This window comes from Anabrus simplex, chromosome 14, assembly GCF_040414725.1.
Source record: "Anabrus simplex isolate iqAnaSimp1 chromosome 14, ASM4041472v1, whole genome shotgun sequence".
Lineage (NCBI taxonomy): Eukaryota > Metazoa > Arthropoda > Insecta > Orthoptera > Tettigoniidae > Anabrus > Anabrus simplex.
The window spans coordinates 3,292,211-3,314,038 of record NC_090278.1 but is presented as its reverse complement, the minus strand read 5'-3'; the positions used below and the strand labels follow the sequence as shown (position 1 = coordinate 3,314,038).

At 37.9% G+C, this 21,828-nt stretch overlaps 1 protein-coding gene and 1 long non-coding RNA gene across 13 annotated transcripts in view; one reads left to right on the top strand and one right to left on the bottom strand.

Moving 5' to 3' along the window:
* Positions 1-2,934: 2,934 nt before the first annotated feature.
* LOC136885274 (uncharacterized) lies at positions 2,935-8,574 on the top strand. Its single transcript, XR_011018983.1, has 3 exons — positions 2,935-3,164; positions 4,712-4,835; positions 7,967-8,574. It is a non-coding gene; the product is annotated as an uncharacterized lncRNA (long non-coding RNA).
* LOC136885272 (inter-alpha-trypsin inhibitor heavy chain H4) overlaps positions 4,877-21,828 on the bottom strand; it is a 143,361-nt gene continuing 126,409 nt past the window's right edge. For 7 of the 12 annotated variants that reach the window (XM_067157770.2, XM_067157769.2, XM_067157764.2 and 4 more), the window contains 3 exons: positions 11,424-11,548; positions 9,412-9,554; positions 4,877-6,613 (listed from right to left, as the gene is read on the bottom strand). In XM_067157770.2, coding sequence (XP_067013871.2) covers positions 6,514-6,613; positions 9,412-9,554; positions 11,424-11,548 — 368 coding nt within the window. In that variant the 3' untranslated portion in view covers positions 4,877-6,513. Of the gene's footprint in view, positions 6,614-9,411; positions 9,555-11,423; positions 11,549-20,698; positions 20,921-21,828 lie in introns of all 12 variants that reach the window. The other 5 variants (XM_067157763.2, XM_067157762.2, XM_067157765.2 and 2 more) reach the window with 1 other exon arrangement.

The window sequence follows — 21,828 nt, the reverse complement described above, 5'->3', positions numbered from 1 at the left end:
CTAGCCATGCGTCTTGGTGGGTGTGCTATGTACCAACTGATGAGCCCAACTTAGCACACGGGGCCAAAAGGCTGGCAACCAGGAATGAGTTAGCAGGAAAATTTATAATGTCCAATAACGGACCATTTTTATTGGTATTCCATGAAGAGGTGCATAAATTGATTCTCCGGCAGGTAAATGAACTCCATCAAATAAAATAAAAAGCAAATAAATAATGTATGATGTGCTAAACTTAACCTCAAATGACAAATATTTAATGACACATGATGTTGTATAAATGTGCAGAATTGTTATGAAAAAGAATTTAGCACATTAATAAAACCATTTTAGGTATTACTCCGGTCCAGCTGACAACATATTTCTAAGTGGAAATTAATGAAATCTTACTTGGAGTGCATCTGAGAGGAGAGATCTGTTCATTGCGTTGTCCAGGAACCTACCATCCCAGCCCAAGAAGTACTTTTACTTTTATAACCTAATGAAGAGTATTACATGCCATTTTCATTTCTGAAGTAGCTACTTGCATTCCTATTGGCCAATGCAAAGTGGCACGTGATCTTGTTCCTGTCAATAATGTTAATCATAATCCGTTACTAACCCCAGCGCAAGAAAATGTATCCAGACCAATGGTCTTGTCCAGGTCCTATCCTAACATGTGCACGGCAAGAACCAGACCAGACCAATCGTGTTTCCACACGAAACTGGAGGCCTAGCGCCACTTCGCAGCTTCTAACCCAGGTGCTTACACCCTCAGACCCCCGTTGATTGTCTCTATATTACTGGTCTTGTCCAGGTCCTATCCTAACGTCCGCACAGCAAGAACCACTCCAGACCAATGGTCTTGTCCAGGTCCTATCCTAACGTCCGCATGGCAAGAACCACTCCAGACCAATCTGTTTCCACATGAAACTAGAGGCCTAGGGCCGCTTCGCGGTTTCTAACCTGGGGGATTATGCTCCCAGACAACCTTTGCTTGTCCCTGTATCACTGGTCTTGTCCAGTTCCTATCCTAACGTCCGCACGGCAAGAAGAACTCCTCACCAATCGTGTAACAATAATCACCACCACCAGGTATCGAAGCACAACTCACTCATTAGTTCCTAAGTACAGATGTTGGCAGCACTGAGCACCACTTGACAACATCCTTCCCGAGGCGGCCACGAGCGTGTAAACAAACAACAGTCATTCCGCGGGTGTGGAAGTCTTGTGAGTCGGGCTGGAGTAATGATCAGTTTTATGAAGCAAATAATATTACATAATGATGGTAATGTATTCATAAAAGAGTGACATTGTTTATTTTAGATTGCCACAGAACTGTTTCAATTATTACTATGATCACTGCCTTGTGATGTACAGGCCGTACTGTAGCTCATAAGGCTCTATAAGTCTTTAGAGAGCCCTAGTAGCTCAGATGACATCACACAAAGAGACTAACAGTTTCCTCCGTCCGACCCGCGCAATGCAAGCACACGAAAAGTCTGTGCGTTGTAATTAAGAAATATTCTCAAATGTTGTATTAATAGAACAGGTGAGGTCAGTTAACACCTGTCTGTAAATTAGGTCTAGGCCAGTAGCGGCAATTGGGAGTTTGAAGTGGGAGGCACAAAAATGTACAGACAACAATAAGTTCCCGAGTCTGAGGGCTATAGCGGCGGTGGCGCCGTGGGAGTGGGAGGACATCAAAAAATGAAAAAAACTCCTACAAAATAGTACATTTTTTTATGCTCTCTCTTAGCAAATTTTGATAGAGACGTAAAGGTTGAGTCTACCAACTTTAGTGCGGTAATAATAGTACTATACAATAAAACTTTCACCAAAGAAGCAATAATTATGCATGAGGCACAAAACAGTAGGCCGCAACGAAAGGTTAACTTCATGGACACCGCATTGAATTGCAAATCTCTACCAGCTGCAATCTAAGAACGTGCCAGCTATTTAAACATATCTTCGTGTACCATCCTTGACTCAACCATTGACAATTTCCAACAGAGGAACTTTTCAGCATTTTCCAAGATATTTTAACAGGAAGCACTAAGAAACATTTTAACATGAGGCAACGCATCTAAGGATTTTAGAGCCTTATTTTAATTTCATCATATATTTTACGTGTTGTGCACATAATTCATCCCAGATGCTTTTAATACTTGTTACGTCATTTGTGTATGTTAATACATTTGTTTTAGTCATTAGATGTGTTTGTACAGTTTTGTATTATGGTTGATGATGGCCAGCCAAGGCTGACACTAGTTCATAGATTAAAAATGTAATTTAAATATTGCATAATATAGTACTGAAAAGGTGGACCATTACGACATAAGTTATTACTTGCTGTAACTGGAGTGTACGCAGCCCTTTGATATGACGCAGGAAAACTGACAAGCAGTGGAATGCAGTGAATCTCATTCTGTATCGTTCATGTTACGGGAAAACTTTAGCGGCTAGGTTACAGACAGGAACGCGACACGGTTATGTTATGAGGCTCAGTTGCAAGTCTGCAGATGGCTTTATATTTTGCTTCTCATTGAGCTTCGAAGGCAGCAGAGATAACCACAATGTCATGTACCTTTCTCTGCACTCACTGTTGATAACTTGGGCTGATTACTTTAATTTTGAATGTTTGCTGGTAACAAAGGTGTGTGTAAATTGTATTACTGCACCAGTAGAGTCACAACTTCTGTGTGCGACTAGTTATGGGTGTTGAATTTTCTGCTGTTATAGCTGCAAAATTACTGAGTGTAATTCATTTTTTTTTAATTTATATTTGTTCTCTGACATCTTCACATGGGTATTAGATCTCACAATCTGTACATTTCCTATGCGGTCTTGTCAAAAGTACATTTGCAAGGAGCATGTGACAATTTAATGTCAACTAAATGAGTTAATAACGATGGTAATATAACGCATGTTAATATTTTTTTTTTGACCATGGGACCAATCCTGGGTGAATGGTTATCTTGCTGCAGGGTCTGTATGTCTACATGTTTGGACTGCTGTGGTTGCATTAAGCTATGTAGCACTGAAAACATTGGGATTCCAAATGCTTTAATACATCAGTGACAACTGATGTTTTAAGTGACAAAGCGACAAGAAGGAGAAACCAGTAGTGAAGTCGATGTAATATTTTGGATAGCTGTCCAGAAAGTGTTTGAAAGCATACTAATAAGGTAATTACAATAATATATACATAATGTTATTTGTGTCCCACATACAAAAGATCACCTCACGAGAAATGTCACTCCTTGGTTTGCTGTATAGATTTTCTGACATCACCGATATCCATGCCCTCAGAGCATACTGTATATCTTGTATTCTAACAATTATTGAATTTGTGTCTCCCATTTCGTCTACCTCTTCACCCATTAATCTTAGGCACATTGATTGTGTGCAGTCATTCTTCTGCCACAGTATCTGATTGTTGAATCTTGATCAGCAATTAGCTACTGGAGAAGTTAAACCTTTGCCCGCTATCTACTCGCAGGAAAATAGCCGACCATAAATTCCTATATAATGCTGCTAACGGTTCATTTCATTCTCCTGAACCTGTATCGTTCTTTTCCCAACATGTCCTAACTAGCAAAACCAGGATAAATCTACCCCTTCATATTCTGCATTCCCACCCCTCTCTTGTTCAAAGAACTTTATTTATTCGCATTCCATTCCAATCATCCGTAACTACCTTCTGACAGGAACTTTGATGTTTTTTCTTTGTTATGTTTACTTTAATAAAATCTTCCTTAACTTAACCTTCATCTTCCTTCTTTTTTCCTCTTCTCATTGCTGTCCCCTGTGTTGTACATAATGTAATATTTATTTATTTTTTAATGTACTGTACTGTTACATATACGCTATTCCAGTCTGTATCTTACTGTGTCTAGCTGTAAGTTCTTCTCCTTGTTTTATTTCCAATCTTTAATTTTGATTTTCCTCATTCTTCCCATTTGACATTACTTTTATTTTTTTTATTTATATTATTCCTGTTTCCCTTTATTTAACATGTTAGTTTTTAATTTTTATCCACTACTTTTGTTATTAGCTCTTTTTAATTCTTCATTGCTCTTTCATTTGTACACAATGTACATTGTGTTACATATACCATAGTCAATATCTATTTTACTATGGAACCGTGTAATTCAGCATCTTGCTGTTTTGGATTCCAATATAAATAAATAAATAAATAAATAAATAAATAAATAAATAAATAAATAAATAAATAAATAAATAAATAAATAAATAAATAAATAAATAAATAAATTCATATGACCATTGCTAGCCTTGTAAGGTAGACTGATAAGTGTTTGCGGCATCTCGTACCCATGGGAAACTGCTTTTGTGGTGGAGAAAAGTTTTGTTACAGAGCGAGTTGGCCGTGAGGTTAGGGGCAAGCAGCTGTGAGCTTGCATTCAGAAGATCGTGGGTTCGAACCCGACTGTCCAAAGCCTGAAGAAGGTTTTCTGTGATTTCCCACTTTTATACCAGGGAAATGCAGGGACTGTACCTTCATTATAGCCACAGCCACTTTCTTCTCACTCCTAGCCCTTTCCTATCCCATCGTCGCCTATCTGTGTTGGTGCGACATAAAACAAATTGTAAAAAAAGTAAAGTGTTTGTTTTTTGAAGTATGAGTTGCAATATTCCTATGGAGAGCACAAATACCCAGTCCCCAAGCCAAGGGGATTAACTGTTTAAAAATAAAATCCCTGGACTTTTCCAGGAATAGAGTTCAGGACCCCAACAACCAAAGGCCAAGATGCTGACGTTTCAGACATGGAGCCAACCTAAGAGAGTGGTGAAGTCTACATACCTTTCACTACACTAAGATAGAAAATTTAGACAAGGTAGGAATTTTGTAAATGAGGTAGATTTGAATGAAAATATATCACTTATTTTCTTTTGTACATTTTTATTCAAAATTTTTTATACACTTCAATGTCTGTACATTTATTAGGAAATTTGTTCTTGTATTCAAAATAGACTCTGGATGACAGTTATGACAAATTCACTTACAAATTATTTACTGTACAAATATTTTCATATAAAATATCCTTGCAGTTTTTTAACTGGGAAGAACGGGGCATTTTTAAAAATTTGCGATCAGGTGACAAACACTGTAGTATCTGACACTTCATCAGAGTATCTCAGAAATGTTTCCTGTTACGTATCACTAGTTGAAATAGGACAGAAAATAAGCCTCATGGTAAGTCAGCAGTCCTCAGCCATAATTAATATTAATAGTAGAAGTCTCTGTCTTGGTTTCTGAGTCTGGCGACATTGTTTCTAATACCTAATATTATGACATTTGGTGTCAAAGTACATGAAGGATGTTTTAGAAGAAATTATCAGTACTAAGAGATGATATTAATTCGTATGTGCTCTAACCTTCAAATTATTTCTGTTAATTATCTGTCCCGGGAAGAAACCCTTACAGAAAATTAGCAGGCCGAAGGCTATGAGGAAGGCAGCACCTCCCACAAGGCTTTGGAACTAGGGCTGATAACCCAAGTATCCGAGATACAATTATTAAAAGAAAGTACAGAGGGGAAACTGGTCTAAAGAGCTGGTCTCAGACAGAACTCGCTGATAAACCTCGACACTGCAAGGTAGAAGAGGACCGAATAAGTAAGTAAGTAAGTAAGTAAGTAAGTCAATAGTAATTATCTGCGCTAGCATAGAGAATTCTGAAGATAAACATGAATGAAAGCTCAAATTTTCTGAAATGTATATTGCATTTCAGTGTAGAAGAGTTGTTTTCTGTTGCTCGTGTAAAATGTGGAATAAGTCACACGTGTGCTATTGCAGTTGCATCAGCGATATTAGACTAGGGCCATGAATGTGGATTTTGCTTCCCCAGTCCAATTTTGGCAAGAGCACATTTTCAGTTGTGCTCATACACTTTCACACTGAATATTGCAGTGATGCAGAATGGTCAGAGAGCTGACCAGGATTGGACGTGCCAGGGCCACAAGTCCTGGCCACGGCTGATCTAGGTTTATGAGGCATGATACTGGTGTAAATATTGTTCTGTCTCTCTGTTAAAGTGAACACTAACATTTTAAAATGTGTAAGAATTTGTATCACCGTTCAACCCATTAAACAAAAATCGGAAACAACAAAGTCAATGACTCACAATTTGAAACTTGTACTGTCATAGCAATACACAGGTTTATCACAACCATTTTTCAGTAAAACTGTCATTATAATTATCAACGTTTTTTGAAACACTGTTATTTGCTCATAAATTGAGCAATATCTATTGCATAAAACACATTTTCTTCGCATAGCACATCCGTATCACTAATAAATAATACATCACAGACATGATTGTTCACTCATAGTAAGTGTCCAAACAACGAAATTGTCAAATGATCTAGGTGAATAATAATAATAATAACAATAACATAGTCTCAGGTATAGTCAAAAATAAATTTCCTATTAACTAAATATTGTAAATAGAAAGTCTGAAGTGTATATATATATATATATATATTAATTAGAAGCTGAAAATAATAGGAACTATTATGCTGCGGGTGATGTTGTTGAAGATGGCATAACAGATATCGATGACTGTGTCACAGATTGCTGTTGTAGTTCATCTGGACAGCACACACCGGCGTACCTGTGGGAAGAGAATTATTTTTGTTAGTAAATAGTTAGTCAATGAGTTAATAAAAAGTGTTCAGGTATACATGACATGTTTTATGGGTTGGTGAGAATAAGAAACTACCATGGCATTTTTAGGGGTTGTAGTATTTAACCTGGAAGAAAATTACACCCGGTATAATCATACATTTTTGTAGAAAGTTTTTGGAAACAGATATCTCTACCAGTGACAACATAGGGGAAATCATCATCGTTGCCTTAAGGGGTTCATTAATCCTAGAAATCTGAAGCTTATTTTTTTTAACATATATTTCATGAAATTCTTTTAAGGAAAGAAAATTAAAATTTGATTAAAACGTTATCCATTTAAAACGGAGTAGGCTTGCTTAAGTGTATGTTTTAATTGTGCATTTGACAGAGTTATGTTTAACTCTAGAAATTTTGTAGATGAACGCCATGACCGAGCTCGATAGCTGTAGTTGCTTAAGTGTGGCCAGTATCCAGTATTCGGGAGATAGTAGGTTCAAACCCCACTATCGGCAGCCCTGAAAAAGGTTTTTCGTGGTTTCCCATTTTCACACCAGGCAAATGCTGGGGCTGTACCTTAATTAAGGCCATGGCTGCTTCCTTCCCACTCTTAGCCCTTTCCTGTCCCATCGTCGCAATAAAACCTATCTATGTCGGTGCGACGTAAAGCAACTAGCAAAAAAAAAAAGAGAACACCATGAATTTGCGATACTTTTGTTATTAGGCTGAAGATGTCTCCAAAATAGAGACAAAACATGTCCCTTTCCTAAAAAAAAAAAGGAATAAAAAATTGTTTAAGTATTATAAAGGAGGAGTTTACTCAAACTCTTAAAACTTGTTCAGATTCACACATGGTAAGGCGACTGGTATCCGACGTCTCCTGCATCATTGGCAATGAGTTGTAGACAATCTAGGGGACTTCTCTGAGGGTTAAGGTTACTGAACTCTCTGAGAATGAACATTATGTAGCACAAGTATTTCCTGGCTGACAGTTTCGTTGTTTATATCCTACACCTGGTAAACCTAGTTGGCATTTTTCATGCATTCCCCTGCATCTGTATATTTCAATTTGTCTGGTAGATCCCGCATCCGTGCCATTAAAAATAGTTGCAACGACTTGATGCTCCAACCCTTGCACATTGTGTGGCCTAGTGTATCATCATTCTTTTTCTACACTAGCACATCAAGACAAAGTAATTTACCTTCATTTTCTATTATGAACATGACCTTCCTGTTCATGGAATTTAGGTGCTCCCCTTTGAACATTTGTGTTTGTCCTATCATATGTTCATATTATGAGCCTGTCTTTCTATGTAGGACTTGATTTTTCTCTCTTCTATAGTTCACAGCACTGGAAGGACTAACAGAGATGGTGGCTGATTAACCCAATGAACTCGGATGATGAGGCATGCCCGCTTGCGAGCACATGGCCTACAACTCGGATGACGAGTTGGACCCGCGCATTGCCAATGCTCAGATATCTTTCTCAGTTCGCAAGAGATGGCTCTTGCGTTAAGGTTTTCGTATACTACAAGGTTGATGCGAGGGCATGTCGAAGTTTCCCCTTGTTTGATCTTCCCACCACGTGTATAGGGTGACTCAGAAATATTTCAGATTCCTTTCAAGCCAGTAGTCAATATGGCAACTAACAGCGTGCGCGTTTCGGAACATGAAGAATTAGTGAAGTTAATTAACAGTGTTTAAGATAGTGATTCCAACGTTAGTGTAAGTGAAATTCTTCAGGAATTAGAAGGCGATAATTTGTGCGAGGAAGTGTTGAGTGTAAATAGTGTTAATGAGTCAGGAAATTTATATATCACTAATGACTCATAGAGTGATGATGAGCAAAACCTTCCCAGGCCTCCACAACTAAAACGTGCTTTGAAGTCTATCTCGCAAGAACACCATTTTAGGGTAGTATATGTATTCATTCACCTTATTACAAACTTTTAGGTTTTTAACAATATATTATTTTCATTGTGCTGCACAAACAGCTTCTCCACTGGGATTTAAATCTGAGTCAGTGTAACACGCAGGGGTATTTTAATGAGAGTCCATTGGGTTAAATACTGTAATCACTAATCTATATATATAAAACTCTATCTATGTTTCACAAAACTTAAGCTCTTAAACCAGCGGGAGTTAAAAGGTGCAGTTTGTACCAAAATCTTCCAAATCATCTCAGTAGTGCAGGAAAAATCTTGCATTTCTTGAAAAGTCAACAAATTATTTTTTTTTTTATGCAATTCATTCAATTACAAAGTCGCACCAAGATTTTGCTCGACCTTGATTGATAGAGTGTTGCAAGGTGACAGTGACTTGCTCTGTATTATGATAGTCTGGGATGGGAATTCGCCGCCATGTTTTATGAAGTACAGTACATATCTTGCTAGATGATTCATGTAACTAGGCAACACATTGCCTGTTTATTTGGAAATAGCAATCCAACATGCTGTGTTCGAGATGTACTTTCATATAATTCATCATGCAAATAAATTGCCACTTATGTAAGCAAATAGAAAAAATTGGATCAAATTAATAAACATAGGAATCTATAAAATAGAACATATTTACAGTAATTATTTCTTTCTTTTGTAAGTGAAATTACAAGTAAGTATAATAAGAAAAATACAAATAACGAAACAACCAAAAATAATTAAGAAAAATGTTAATAAAAAATTGCATAAAGTAGAATTACTTAAAAATCCCCTTTTATTTATTGAGACATAGCAGCGTGTGCCAGGTATTAAGTAGTATAAATTTTTACATTGGTAAAGCAGTACTTACTCTCCGATGTGGCAGAAGTATTTAGCGTATTCATGAACATCGCTGACAATGCTGGTCAGTACACAATGCGAGAGATGACGACAGTGGCTGGTGCCAGTCAGACTAGCATCTGGAAAACTGCACTCTTCACCCTGGATGTTGTTCTGCAAATAAATTAGACAATTACTTAGCAAAATCAGACTTGCGAAGAAGAAACAAACTTGCATCTTAAAATGCTGGAAAGTAAGTAAAAAAAAAATGCACGTTTCAAATCTAGCCATACCGAGAGAGAGGTAGAGCATTGAAAGGAACACATATTAGGATAAATAGGAGAAGTTAGTGGTGGAAGAGGGTGCGACATTTTGATTTACCTACTCCAATAAATATACCTTTGATAATGAAAAGTACCGAGCTCGATAGCTGCATTACATAAAATCAGCTTCATGGTCCGTATCGCACTTCAATAGATTCACAATTAAGTATTTATTTATTTTCCACCTAGTCGATACAATGATTGCTTAAGGCAATTTTTAATGGTCAAAAGTGGTACATGTTTCGTATATTATCAACATCTTCAGCCACATAACACTGTTTAGATGAAAAATATATAAAATTGACAAAGTAATGCTTTAGAGGAAGCATCCTTAAAATTTTAAGGACACTTCCTCTAAAGCATTACTTTGTCAATTTTATATATTTTTCATCTAAACAGTGTTATGTGGCTGAAGATGTTGATAATATACAAAACATGTACCATTTTTGACCATTAAAAATTGCCTTAAGCAATCATTGTATCGACTAGGTGGAAAATAAAGAAATACTTCATTGTGAATCTCGATAGCTGCAGTCGCTTAAGTGCGGCCAGTATCCAGCATTCGGGAGATAGTAGGTTCGTACTCCACTGTTGGCAGCCCTGAAGATGATTTTCCATGGTTTCCCATTTTCACACCAGGCAAATGCTGGGGCTGTTCCTTAATTAAGGCCATGGCCGCTTACTTCCCACTCCTAGCCCTTTCCTGTCCCATCGTCGCCATAAGACCTATCTGTGTCGGTGCGACATAAAGCAACTAGCAAAAAAAAAAAAAAAAAAAAAAAAAAAAAAAAAAAAAAAAAAAAAAAAAAAAAAAAAGATGATGATAATGAAAAGTTGGCCTTGTCAGTATTTAAGAGTTGTATAATGAATTTTTTATCACCTTTTTTATCACCTTCTACACTGTAGTGCTACAGCGGTTTTTTCTCTCACTACCATTTTTCTCTTGGACCCCTTTACTTAATATTACACATCAAACACCAAACACCTCTTAACAGAAATCTAATATGTCATAATTAAAATTAAATATATCCTAAATGTCATATAAGAACACCAAAACTATACTATTCTATTTACAATTTTGTTAAAATGACATCCTTGTCTATTATCTAAGAATACAATCAATTTATGAAAATTAGCGTCTCATAAAATTCTTACTAAATCTTCCAATTCAGAGATCATGTCATTTAAATTTTGCTGGTATTTCCATCTGTCCTGAGATCCCTAGAATTGAAGCTCTTCACTCCAAACTAAACTAAACATAATTGTCCTTGACCTCAGCATCGGGTAACATGTCTGTCATCGATTCGATTGGCAGCTAACGGAAGTCAAGAGCAAGTGAAGGCACTAAATTTTAAATAGAACGACTGGCAGAGTTTCAGATTTGGGTGTCAAAATAATCGTTGTCCATTTTGCAAATAGAAAAGAAAGATAGTGATCTCGATATCAGTGTTTGTCAGACAGGCATGTTATAGATTTAGCTACATAGCCTTGCAAAGCCTATTTGAATTTGCCTGCAAAGCAGTCTGATTGCCTAATTTCAGAAGGTGATAAAATAACAACAGAGTGAGATATCAAATTCTTTTTTTCAGTATGGCCGATCCTCCAACGGACATATATCTGAATGCTGAGCATGCTAAAATGACTATGCCAATAGTTAATAGAATAGCAAACTTTTGCCAGTCCCTGTTCATCAGAAATTGAACCCTTCTGTTGTACTCACCTCAGACAAGCCGAGCTTGAAGATTTCTGTTCCATTTGCTAGTGGTATGGACACATTGTCTGTGCCATTGGAAGCCTCAGCCAACCATTCCAGATCATTGAGGCTAACTAAATGGAGAGTCTCGCCTAAAGTATCACAACAGAACAGGATGTTTATATGGTGATATAAACTTATAATACCTTAACAGATAAACAAACTTATTCTGGAAATAATAATTCTGTAAATAATTAGTATATTAATTTTAATTTTCATTCATTAAGCAAATATATATTCCATAAATCATAACTCAGAATTATAATTGTGCTCAATTGCACAGAAAGGCACCAAAAGTTTCCAATGCAAAATTTACAGCAGAATTGAACAAAATAAATGTCCAGGGTGTAAAAAATAGCATGTCTAAGTTTTGACTTCTTGCACTACCTACAGGTTTTCTTAACAGACAAAGTTATGAAGCAGTTAGATTCTTCACCACTTGATGTCACGACAATTCTGCACAATTGGTTAGAAAGTAAGTGAAAGCTGTAATTATTTTCTCAAAATACAGTTTTATTAATGGCAACAGTCAGTAATTGATATCTTTTGAAGTATTGCACCTAGAAGCATTAGCTTTATATAAAAAAGAAAATGCTCAGTATCTTATGCCAATTTTAGAACCACAAAAATTAAAAATCCTACTTTTGGTCCTGTTCTGCACAACTGGTCACAATTGATTTGTGAGTACTGCCTTTATTATTTTATTTACATGCATCATTGTTGAAAAACTGATTGTATTATAAACTTCAGAAATAATATACTAATGATGAAAATAGCAATAATAATCCCAATGAAGATTTGTTGCTAATACGGTAGTACCAGTGTTTTGTCATTACTTTTTCCAACAACAATTTGGTTGTGCGGTTGAAATCACGTTGCTGTTAATCGGTTGGCTTCCATTCGAGAGATGGTGGATTTGAACCCATTTTTCACTTCAGGCAAATGCAGGGGCTGTACTTTAATTTAAAGCCATGGTCGCTTTCTTCCCAGTATCGGTTATTCCCATAAGACCAATGTATAGTGACCATCTTGCGCATTAGCCTGTTTACCAACTTCCTCGCCCAGTATCGATTATTCCTATAAGACCAATGTATAGCGCCCATCTTATGCATTAGCCCCTTTACCAACTTCCTCACCCAGTACCGGTTTTTCCCATAAGACCAATGTATAGTGACCATCTTGCGCATTAGCCCCTTTACCAACTTCCTCGCCCAGTACCGGTTATTCCCATAAGTCCTGTCTGTGTCGGTGCAACGTGAAACAAATAGCAAATATATTTTACGCTAGAGTGATTCATCATCCTCCTTTCCCCTCATCCATCTGCTGGGTCGGAGCATTTATGATACTTCTTCACCTTCCAATCTCCTTCCATCATTCCTCTTACACCATTTTGTCCCAATCCAGGTCTCTTCTTTTTGCACTCCTCTTTATCGAATCAATCTACCTTGTTCCTCTTGCTCTCCTTCCCTGAAACTACATCTCCATCATGTTTTGGTATTCTTTCCTCCTTCATCCTCTTCACATATCCAAACTATCTTAGTTTACTCCTATCAATTCTCTCATTGAGGTTTTCCATTCCAACCTTTTTTCTCGCATCTTTGTTCCTCAGACCATCTTTCCTTGTCTTTCCTATCATACTTCCGTTATATATATAGGGTGACCAGTTCATTTAATAGCCACCAGGCAGCACAGTGAGTAGGATGTGGTCAGCAAGTTCCATCCAATACTCGGTCACTGACAGACATTGTAAGTAATATTTCCTCATTTGTGATATTGGTTATAAATTTTCATCCGTCATAATTTGTTACAGTTGTTAACATACTTGAAGAGTATTATGATTGCCCTTGACCAAAATGCATACGCTGAAATCCAGCTGATTAACCCAATCCGATGATATGTCTTCTCCATACTTCCGCCAGTTGCAATAACGGCCAAGGTATATTTTATTTTCAAAATCTTCTTCCACTTGGAGGCTGCGTAAGACAAAGAATATACGAAAACAAATTCATTCAAAAATAAAACAATTAAAGTAAATTATGTTTCAGTGTGGCGAATATAAGTGGTGTCTGAGTATTGAAAGAGAACCCCTGAGCGCTTTTAGCCTCCAGTCAATGAACTCCTTCGAACTGTTGTTGATGGTCTTCATCAGCTATCTTGTCTTCTTAGGGACTATCCCTCTCGCACCCCTCCCTTCTGCATCGTCCAGCTCATATTTATTGTTATAATATGGCACTGTAGGCAGGTAGATATGCTTCTTTTCTCTGTCTACTTCATCTAGTTGGTCGGAGTGTGTTTCAAATATTACTATGGGGTCTAATATATATTCTTTCTTCCCTTTAATGGCGACCATGTCCATCCTGCCATTTACGCTGATGCCATGGACTTCCTCATGCACTAGAAATCCTGTCTCACGGAGCGTCTTTGCTATGGGCAACCTGATGTTGTGATGTCAGGTGTTTCAAAGAGCTTCACTGAAGGCACAGGAACCCAAGACATGAGGTAATGTTTCAGTGCAATGTTATGGCCTGGTCATAGATTGATATGGGTCTCTTCTCTTGGGTTACACCAATCTGCAGGAACTTTGCTTTTCCTGTCAATCTTGCTGCCTTAAAATCTAAGTTGGGGGGTTATTTTTAACAAGCAGTACAAGGAATGCTAAGTCTTGGGCTCTTTGCTACTCTTAGCATTACAAAATAAATTAAAACGATAAGTCCAACTACTGTTCAAGCTAGTCTTGAAACCTGCCATTGATAACAGAAGAATTGTTTTATCACTCTTCCATTGAGAGATTTGCCACTTGTAGGAAGTGATCTAGGCTTCTCTCTGTTTTCATTTCCATCCGATCTGCTTTGTTCGATTCTTATTCTGGGCACTATTGGGTTTGCCAGGTCCTTACACCCATGCCCTTTCTTAGAATATTTGATTCTTCCAACTTCCCATTATATCCATTCTTCTTCTTGTTTTTCTGCTTTCACCAAAGATAGTTTTTTTTTTTTTTTTTTTTAATACATAGACCATCCAGAAATTAAGTTTCCCCATTTCTTTTTTTGTAAACGTATTTAGCCAGGAAATATGAGCATGCGCGACAGATGTACAATGTAGCAATCATATACCAGCCGGTGTCAGTAGCACAGCAGCAGTGGTTCAAAATGGCAGTTGTGTTCTTTCTCCCACTGCCTGCGAGGTTTGGTCTGTGGAAATTGCGTTGGGCCATTCAGAACAAGAGGCGTGGAATGCTCAGTACAGATTTTGTGCTGATCCTTGGCAATGCTCTCCCACATACAGCTCAGCACTCAGCAACTGTTCTGCTGGAGTTCGGCTGGGAGGTGTGAGATTATCCACCATACCACCACTCCCAGCGATTTTCATCTTTTCTTGCACCTCAAGAAATTCCTGTCCTCCCGTCAGCATTTTCACACGGACGAAGAGCTGAAAACAAATGTCACACGCTGGTTCCATTTCCAAGTGGCAGACTTCTAAGACACTGTCATACAAAAGTTGATTCCATGATATGACAAGGGTCTCAATTCTGGTGATGATTATATCAAAAAATAGCTCCATCATATTGTATCGGATGCCGATAAAGTTTTACATGTAACTATGTTTGTTTGTCATTAATAAGGAAATTAAATTTCTGGAGGGCCCTCATCCATACCACCTCAGCCTCACTGATCGTGCTATTCTGCTAATGGAAGGATCTTTATAGACGGAATCATCATCATCATCATCATCATCTTATCTTCTACATCTTCCAGTCACTGATCAGGTCTGTTTAGAACATAAGCCTCTCCATCGTCTTCTGTCTTCTCACCACCTCCATTTAGCCATCTTGATCTCTGCCTTCCACGCCCATCTCAAGTATCTTCCTTCACTTCACGTATCCGCACTATCTAAGCCTTGATTCCTTTATCCTATCCTGTAATGGCTCTATTTACACTGGTTGTGTGACTTTCTCATTTCAAATCTTATCCATTTTTATTACTCCTATTCCACTCAAAAATTTAATCTCACTCACCAGCCCTGCTTTTTTCTCTTACTCTCATTACTCAATTTACTGAAGTATATGACACTGCTGTAATATAGTACGTCTCGTATACCACTCTTTTGCTGTTTTAGGGGACACCTTTACTCCACACCAATCTTCTAACATATTTGAGGGATATTTCTGCTTGTCTTTCCCATTCACTTATTGCCTTATCCTTTCTCGTATTTTTCTGCATGAAACCACCTATATACTTAAAGTTCCTTTGTTGTTCCCCACTGATGAAATCATAATCTCTGCACTAATTTCACTTTCCTGTTACTATTTACTCCAACTGGTAGATATTTTCGTCAACCTGGTAGAACCATATAATTTTACAAGTATTTTTGAGGACAAATATATACTTGGCAAATGCTTTCGCTTCGGTGCGTCTTGCGACGATTCAAGAATTTCACCTCTAACGTCGCAATATGAATGCCCCCGCCTATCCCTATTAATCATTACCTCGGGTTCCGAAAACGAACAAAACAGAACCGTGGTCCTATTCCGTTATTCCATGCACACAGTATTCCGGCGCAGCTGGCCTGCTTTAAGCACTCTAATTTGTTCAAAGTAAACGTGCCGGCCCAGCTCGACACTCGATGAAGAGCACCGCGGTAGGATTTCATCGGGGACCGCCTACGGCGCGCAGCAACCGCACGCGGATAACCACGGTGGCCGCGCGCTTTCGCCTCACCGGCAGGACGACCCACAAACCATGCCAGTTAGACACCGACGAGCGATGAACCGACAGCGTGGGACACAAATCCAACTATGAGCTTTTTAACTGCAACAACTTTAATATACGCTATTGGAGCTGGAATTACTGCGGCTGCTGGCACCAGACTTGCCTTCCAATGGATACTTGTTAAAGGATTTAAAGTGTACTCATTCCGATCACGGGGCCTCGGATGAGTCCCATATCGTTATTTTTCGTCACTACCTCCCCGTGCCAGGAGTGGGTAATTTGCGTGCTTTCCAATACAAAAACTGATCTTCAAAGTCCTTATTGCTCATCTGTGAAACTTGACTGCCGTAAGTTCCAGTCTCTTCAAGATTCCCTACAATCAGGAAGAAAAACGTATGAAAACTATATCAGCAGTCAATGTGTTAACAGAACTGGTACGCAGTACCCTGCAGATATGCAACAAATCTCCATTTAAAAATTTACAGGGTGGTCATAATCAACATGAACTGGGTGTATGAGCATTAGAGAGTAGGTCATACTGATAAATATAGTGAAAAACAAATTCACTATCTCACACTGCTGTCATTTTATCAACTACTGAAGTTAGCCAATCAGGTTGCTTTGCTGGTGAATTCCAATCGCTTTGCTATATTTGTACATGTCTTGAGACCAGCTTGAGAGCACCAATAGAAGAAGAAAACTTTGCCATGGGAGTGATATGAACACGGATCTCCAAGCTGAGAAGATTGTGTCTTACCAAGTATGCTATGGTGTGTTTATATTTGATGCTGATTTCTCCGCATGTATTTCAAGCCAGTCTAAGCCAGGTGCAGATTTAGCAATACTGCCGCACAAGGCCCATTTGAATTTGCCCGTGAAGCAATGTGATTGGCTAACTTCAGCACTTGATAAAATTACAACGGGTGAGATATCGAATTATTTTTTCCAAGACATCATAATAAACTTTTGGGCTTTTGCCATGTCAGAAAACAATGTGAGATTCTTTTCATTTCACTCTCTTTTCCCTGTCCTTTCACCATTGTTATTTAGTTTCGGTGTTTTCCAAATTCCTACTATCACTAGATGGTTTCACTATGTGCTATAGGTCATACTTTCATAACCTGTATACACCTGTTACTGCACTGTTCTTACTTATTCTCACTCCCGTGCCTTCAACCTCCTTGTCGTACATCATCCTTCTTTCCACCCCCAGCCCTTCCCCCGCGAACCTGCCTGACTCTCACTAATTTTTTTTTTTTCCTGCTACATACTTCTTTCCATCTTCAACTCTATTCTATTCTTCTACAACTACTACTACTACTAAATGTTTTCGTTCCTCTCCTGAAGGGGGAGGTGAGCCTCTTAGACGGTGACGCCGTCTCTCAGGCCGGGGGATTTGTTACGGTGAAGGAGATGTGCGGAGAAGGTGAGGGTGGGCGGCCGTGGCCTATACTGCAAACTGTCCCTGCATTCGCCTTAGTGCAGGAGAATGGAAAACCATTCTCAGGACAGCCGACGGGTGGGGCCAGGCGTGAAGTCCAGCACTGTGTCCCAGGCCCTTCTACCGAATGCAGAGGCGTAGAGCCACGGTAGAGCCGTGGCCACCTTTCCTCTGCTCGGTTGGCCGGTCAGAGTACAGAGCTGTTGGACCACGGACAAGCCGTGGCCTCTTAAGGGATGAAACCCAAGGGCCGAAACCCACTCTGTATCTACGGATGTCTATTCTTCTATCCTGTGAGTCTTTTATTGCACTTTATTTTTATTCTATTTATTATTTCTTCTACCGCATACGTCCCTGGTTCATCTGATGACCTTGCAGTTTACTTTGCACACGGATACGATAGAACAAGATGCATCTTAATTGGAGCTCAGGAGGCTTGCACACTGTGAGCCATCAAGTGACGAATGAGAGTAGCCCTTACTATGGACCAATGGTAGAGCATTCCTAAATTCAAAACTTCATTATTAGAGACATTTTGTTCATAAATACATCAGATTTTTTCTGAAGACGCAAAGCAAAGTTCTCTGCAAAACGTAAAGATTTCGCCTTGTTTTTTGACATGGTGAAAGCCTAAAAGATTATCATGTCTACATTACGGGCCATGAAAACATCGGTCTACCCAGTTCACATTGTTTCTAACCACCCTATATTTATATTGGTATGCATGGATCATGCAGTTAATTTCTATTGCTGCTTAGAATTAAGTTTAGTAAAATAAAACTAAAATTCTAAATATGCTCTCGTCACACTGACAACACAAGAATGTAAAACCAGGAATGTCCACTCTTTATAGATCTAATATTATTCTAAGAAATCCAGGTCAAATTAATCATCACTCATTAGAGATCATTCTTTCGAAGGGCTCTGATAGTTCTTTTTATCTGTCTATGTAATATTGTAGAGTGGTAGAATGTACATGTGACATGACTAACGTAATTTAGTCTGCCTTCTACTAGATCTGTCTGTAACGAATGTTACAGTTAAATATTCAGGTCTCTTTTGAAATTCCAGTTCACTCTGTATAAATTCAACTGCAACTAAAAAATGCATTTGAACAATTCAAAGTATTTACAAAGATCTCTGTTTTAAAAAGACCATAAAGAAGTTTTCACTTTGTGAAAATGGGAGAATCTCTATTATCAAGAACAGTCGAAACTGTTTATTGCGACATTGCTTTAAGTGATGTATTGCGTATAACTGTGTAACTTAACAATCCCATCCAAATCCTATATAAACACTGTATTTAAAGAATCAGTTAGTACGACATCGCTTATCATGACATTTAAACCTAGGAATTTCATTTTTGTCCGTATTGTATTGAAAAGGTGGACCGTTTTAAGTTTTCCTATCATCCTATCATGACATATTGTATAAAATCACATAATTTGTTATCATATTTTTGAAGAAATGAACCAACTATAATGTCCAGTAATTTCTTTTTGTTCGTAACATGTTTTGGGATTGTTCACAACAACAACTTAAAGCTTATTTTCAAACTCTTGTGTTGAGTGAATTGTAGATTTCAAATCAGTCTATCCGTTAAATGGACGAGGCAAGCATCATTGTGAAGATGTTGCGAATGAAAGGGAAAATATTCAATATTGAAGAAAAGTCACACATAATTTAATAAGGCAATTACAAAATGGGGGGAAATAACGTCAGATTGGAAAGGAGCTGGGTGTATCACACTCAACGATTTCTACAATCTGGAAGGACAGAGAGACCGTGTGCGATGTTATTGATCAGTTTCCTCACTTATTATTTTATATTTTGCTGACATATTATTGCAGTACGCACTGTGTAAACATTAGAAGATAAATTCCTCTCAGTCCAACTTCACAAATACTGTATCACAAATACATACATATTTCACTTATACTTTTTTGAAGTTTTAACTTTATTCTGTTGATTAACCATGAAAGTATGCAGCCTAAAACTAACAGATATGACATTTTTAGCAACAACAGAAAGCGGTTTGTGCGACTATCACCTATAATGACCATTAATTGGTGGTCCATTCGGAGTCGTTACAACCAGTTTTGACTGTATTATTAAACAAAATATTTTAAAAAATAACCAGATAATGATTTAGTTCTTCTTCTCGATTGAACTGTGTTGTTGTTTTCTCAACATTCTATACAGTTTGCTGACGTTTCAAATACATTGCAGTTTTCTTTGTCACGATGGCTGAAATACTCCTACTCTATCTGAGGTAATCAGTCTCCCAGGTAGTGATGGGAAAATCAAATACTTTTAATAATCGAATAACGTCCATCCAATTATTTTAGATAATCATATAAAATAATCCATTGAGTTTCAAATATCATTCAGTTGTATCACATAGAATATTTAAGTGTGTTGGATGGATAATCGATTGAAATAAGCGATTAGATGAATTCTTATTAAAAAAATAGAATTACGCCTTTTTCCAAACGTATCTCCAAATGTTGAAACTAAATGAGTGAATTAACTGTCTTAATAACATCACTTTTCATTCGAATATTTTGAAAGCATTCACTGTTCAATTGCCTCATTCATTCAAATACAGTACAGTTCCGAATGAATAATCGAAAAATTACTAATGGAAAAATTCACTATTCGATTGCCTCATTGTTTTAAATGGAGTTTCGGATGGATAATCGAAAAATATCAAATGGAAAAAACACTCACTATTTGATTGCTTTATTCACTCTAATGGAGCTTCGAATGAATAATCAAAAATATAATTGGATGGAAAAATAATAACTATTCAATTGCATCATTCATTCTAATAAATAATCAAATGGGAAATATAATCAAATAAAATTAAATAATCAAATAAGTGATTATTTTGTATTTGATTGTCCCATTACTACAGTCTGTTCAAAACATTCAACAACGTGGTTCAACTGGGAAGGAGAACTAAATAATTCTACATACCTTAGAAGCTTCAGGTCTAAGATCAGATAATGATCATGAAAGTCCTACATAATTTGTTCTATTCCTCCTTTGAGGTAGATGTGGGGCAAGTAATGGAAAATAAATAGACTTACTTATGGATGAACTCTCGGCTACTTGGGTGGTGGAGCTTGCTGGTTTGTTGGTAGTGTGGTAGTGTGGATGAACGGTTGTTGAGGGGAAGAATCCTGGTGGCCCACCCGCAAACCCTCCTGCACCAGGAGGACGAGGATATGCTGAGTTTGACGGCGAAGGGACTTGCCCACCTATAAGGAGGGGAATTCCACTGGACTGAAGAGCTCCACCCATTGGAGAAACTATAGCAAAAGACGACACTCAGTAATCGTCAACCAAAGGGCTACACTGCAGTTCAGAACTTTAGGAATTCCAGACAAAAGGAATGAACACAGTGAAGACAGAAATTATTCAAAGAAGGGAATAGTCAGAATTAGTAAAAGAAGGAAGATGTAACAGCCTTAACCTCTGTGGTCCAATGGAAATGATCAATCTTTCTATGTCATTTGTCATTTTCTGTTCTGTATTTACAGTGAAAGGCAAGCTATCTAGTGAGGAATAAACATAATTCTTTATTCTTAGTGAAATTTCTGCATTATTAGCATAATCACAGTTTCCTCCAAGGACAAATATTTTAATTAGTTTATCTCGTTGAAATGGATTATTGAGTCAATGATTCCAGGGTGTGAAGATAACAAGTAATATCTCTTTCCCAACTGAATGAAACAAAAGCAGGAAGAAATGATAAACCAGCACCAGCACAAAAGAAAAGTGGAACAAAGGAGTAAAGAGACATAGCAGCGAGAGAGAAATAAAGTACTTGTGAAGGACCTGGAACTTCTTTATCATGTTGCTTGAGCGTCTTGGTGTCTTTCAACAATTAACTGACTGTGACTGAAAATTTTACACCCCCTCCCCCCCCAAACCCCATAGCGCAATATCCCCAAAGGGCCAATACCTACCAAGCAACCGCTGCTCAACTTGCATGGTTGGCACGACGAATCCTCTCGGCTCTTATTCTTGGCTTTCTAGACTGGAGCCGCCATCTCACCATCAGATGCTCAATTGGAATTACATAGGCTGATTGGATCTTGAACCAGCCCTTGGATCTAGGTAACATGCCCTGACCTGGTTGGGAATCAAACCAGGCATGCTACCCCTACACCATGGAGTTGGCTGCTCAGGAATTAACCAAGGCTGCTTAGAAGCT